The sequence below is a fragment of the Polyodon spathula genome, chromosome 29 (genome assembly GCF_017654505.1).
Source record: "Polyodon spathula isolate WHYD16114869_AA chromosome 29, ASM1765450v1, whole genome shotgun sequence".
NCBI lineage: Eukaryota > Metazoa > Chordata > Actinopteri > Acipenseriformes > Polyodontidae > Polyodon > Polyodon spathula.
The window spans coordinates 4,413,387-4,415,986 of NC_054562.1; the positions used below are offsets into that span (position 1 = coordinate 4,413,387).

The 2,600-nt window shown below is 47.6% G+C and overlaps 1 protein-coding gene across 1 annotated transcript in view; it reads right to left on the reverse strand.

The window, feature by feature from the left end:
• Positions 1-916: 916 nt before the first annotated feature.
• Positions 917-2,600, reverse strand: part of LOC121302442 (transcription factor LBX2-like) — a 2,449-nt gene continuing 765 nt past the window's right edge. The window contains exons 2-3 of the mRNA XM_041232425.1: positions 2,300-2,586; positions 917-1,861 (exon numbers count right to left, since the gene is read on the reverse strand). Of these exons, the coding sequence (XP_041088359.1) occupies positions 1,511-1,861; positions 2,300-2,586 (638 nt within the window). The 3' untranslated portion in view covers positions 917-1,510. The remainder of the gene's footprint in view (positions 1,862-2,299; positions 2,587-2,600) is intronic.

The following is a 2,600-nucleotide window of genomic DNA, read 5'->3' on the forward strand; positions in this document are numbered from 1 at the left end:
CGATCGGATCAGAATCAATCGATTCAATGGGACATTATCAAGCAGAAAACATCCCATCGGAATCAGAACCTAGTACCCTCCTAACAGGCAGAGTCGGTCCGGATCAGCGCTTTAATGGCAGTCAGGTGTAGTAGCCGCTAGAGGGCGCTAAATGCTAGAAATTACGTTAATAATAACAGTTTAGGGGTTGGGATAACGTTAGTTGTAGGCATTAGGGTTAGGGGTAGAGGGTAGATTTAGGGGTTAGGAGGCTGGTAGGTACCTACTGATCCATTCATATGGGGTGATTTTTGCTTGCTAACGTCCCCTTGAATCAACTGATCTCATTCAGATCGGCTGTCATTCTATGAGGGGGATGCGAGACACGTGGCCACAGCTGTGCTGTCATAAAAAGGTTTTTTTTATGGAGTGCAAGAGTTCCCACAGCTTTCTGCTGAAGCATTTCCAGCGCGCACCTTTTAAACTGAACACAATTGATAAGAGAGCCTCGCTAAAGTTTCATAGGGAGTGCAGAGGCGGATTCTGCTTCAGGATTCCGCGTAAATCTTGCAGCATTTCTATCGCTGGGAACCAACTTTGTTAGACATTTAGATAGTCCATTCTTCTAAGTTTAGGGAATTATACAGAAACGAACTCACTACTAGAAAACGTGTCTTATTTGGTGACACGTACAGCTGGTCAGATCTTGAAACACGCGTTGGAATGAACGTACACCACACCGCAAAGCAACTCAAAATAGAAAAGATTTATTTAAAAAAAAATCGTTAGTTTTATCATTTCATTATTTGCATCAGATATTTATTTTAACAACGATTTTATTTGTATTTTGTTTTATTTATTTTTTATTTTATTCTTTTTTTTTGGGGGGGGGGGGGGGGGGGGGGTAGAGATCGGATGCTAAGGAAAAGAAATTTCCGATTTTTCTTTAGAAAAGAAAACCCCACAAACACATTATATACACTTTGTATCTTAAATAGAATATCATTTTTTTAAAAAAAAACAATCGTAATAATTATAACAGAAGAAACCAATATTGCACTGTATCCGCTTGAACTGCAAACCAAACACCCATCTACACAGATCCTGTCAAAATCCTTCACTGTCAATCAAGAATCAGAGCACAGCCATAGCGAGCACTTATAAGCAGCTGTATGTTGCACTGTCCTTAAAATTGGGCTACTAAACCCAACGTGGATGGAAACGAGACTCTTATTGCACAGCAGCGTCACCCATTCCAGGTTTTACCACCAGCTTGATGAGCCACAGTGTGTCTAGGCAACAAGCCCAGGTGTGTCTTATTATTAAACCCTTAATAAAACCAGGAATGGATCAAACTGCAATCCAATGGGAGTTTTGTTACCATCCTAGCTGGAGGGTATCAAAGCGGGTTTGCGATCATATTTGAAACTGTTTCTGGTCTCTCAAAGCAGCCGCCCGCTTTCCCAGAGCGCTATACATCAACAGAGAAGCCAACAATAGCTGGTTATCGGCTCTCGGTGCGGCGGTCCTGTCAGTAATAGGGTGCGTACGGGTGGTATCTCCGCATCATATTGCCGTTACCGGGACCGGCGCTGGTTGCCGGTATGACCACTCCTGATGGCACGCCGTAGGGGTACACGGCCGCCTCCATGGGCAGGGCCGGGAGCGCGCTCACAAGCGGCGCTTGGTACTGCATCGCTGACAGGTACGCTGCCGTGCCGTCCTGCGCCGGGTAATAGCCAGCGAAGGGGCCCGGGCCGTAAGCCTGGAGCTCGGGGTAGTGCAGGAGCTGGGAAGCCACCTTGGCGTGGCAGGCCTGGGCCAGAGCGTCCTGCAGGGTCCTCTTCAGCTTCATGCGGCGGTTCTGGAACCAGTTTTTGATCTGAAGGGAGATGAGATAAAAAAGAGGGCGAGCCAGTCAGTCAATGTGCTGATCATAAAGGAGAATACGGGGGCTGCAGTGTAATGATGTTGTAGTGGCAATAGAGGGCACTGTCTCTCTCTCACTCAGCTCCACCAATGTAGGAACGCGCTTATAGTCAACTTTGATAACGCTCTCCAATGTATTACTAGTAGTACAGCCTGTGTTAAAAATCACTCCTTTAGGTTAATATTATAGCACTAGTATTACAGTTATTAGGACTATTAATGCTACAATAGAGTCTGCTAATTAATTCGTTTGAGCAGTTTCCTTTACATAGGAATGTTTTTCTTATTTTATTTTGAGCCCATGCATTTGATCTCATCTGTGTAACGAGATAATGCGCCGTTTCTTTGAAAGCGAATGGACGAAGCTGTTCTTCTGGCGCTCCTCTCTCACCTGCTTCTCGGACAGGTTCAATTTCTTCCGCAGCTCCTCTTTCTCTCTCGTCCCCACGTAGCTCTGCTTCTTGAATGTCCTCTCCAGCCGGTTAATCTGCTCCGCGGTGAAGGCGGTGCGGGGGCGCCGGCTCGGCCCTCCCGGGGGCTCAGAGTGCGCGTCCCCGCCGGGTCCGGGGCTGCCCTGCCTGGGGGGAGACAGTGGGTAGACCGGGGACACCGAGCGGCAGCCCTCGCTCTCGTACCCTGACGTCTCGTCCGCGCTGCTGACCGAAGCTGCGTCGCTCACTGAGACGAGGGGA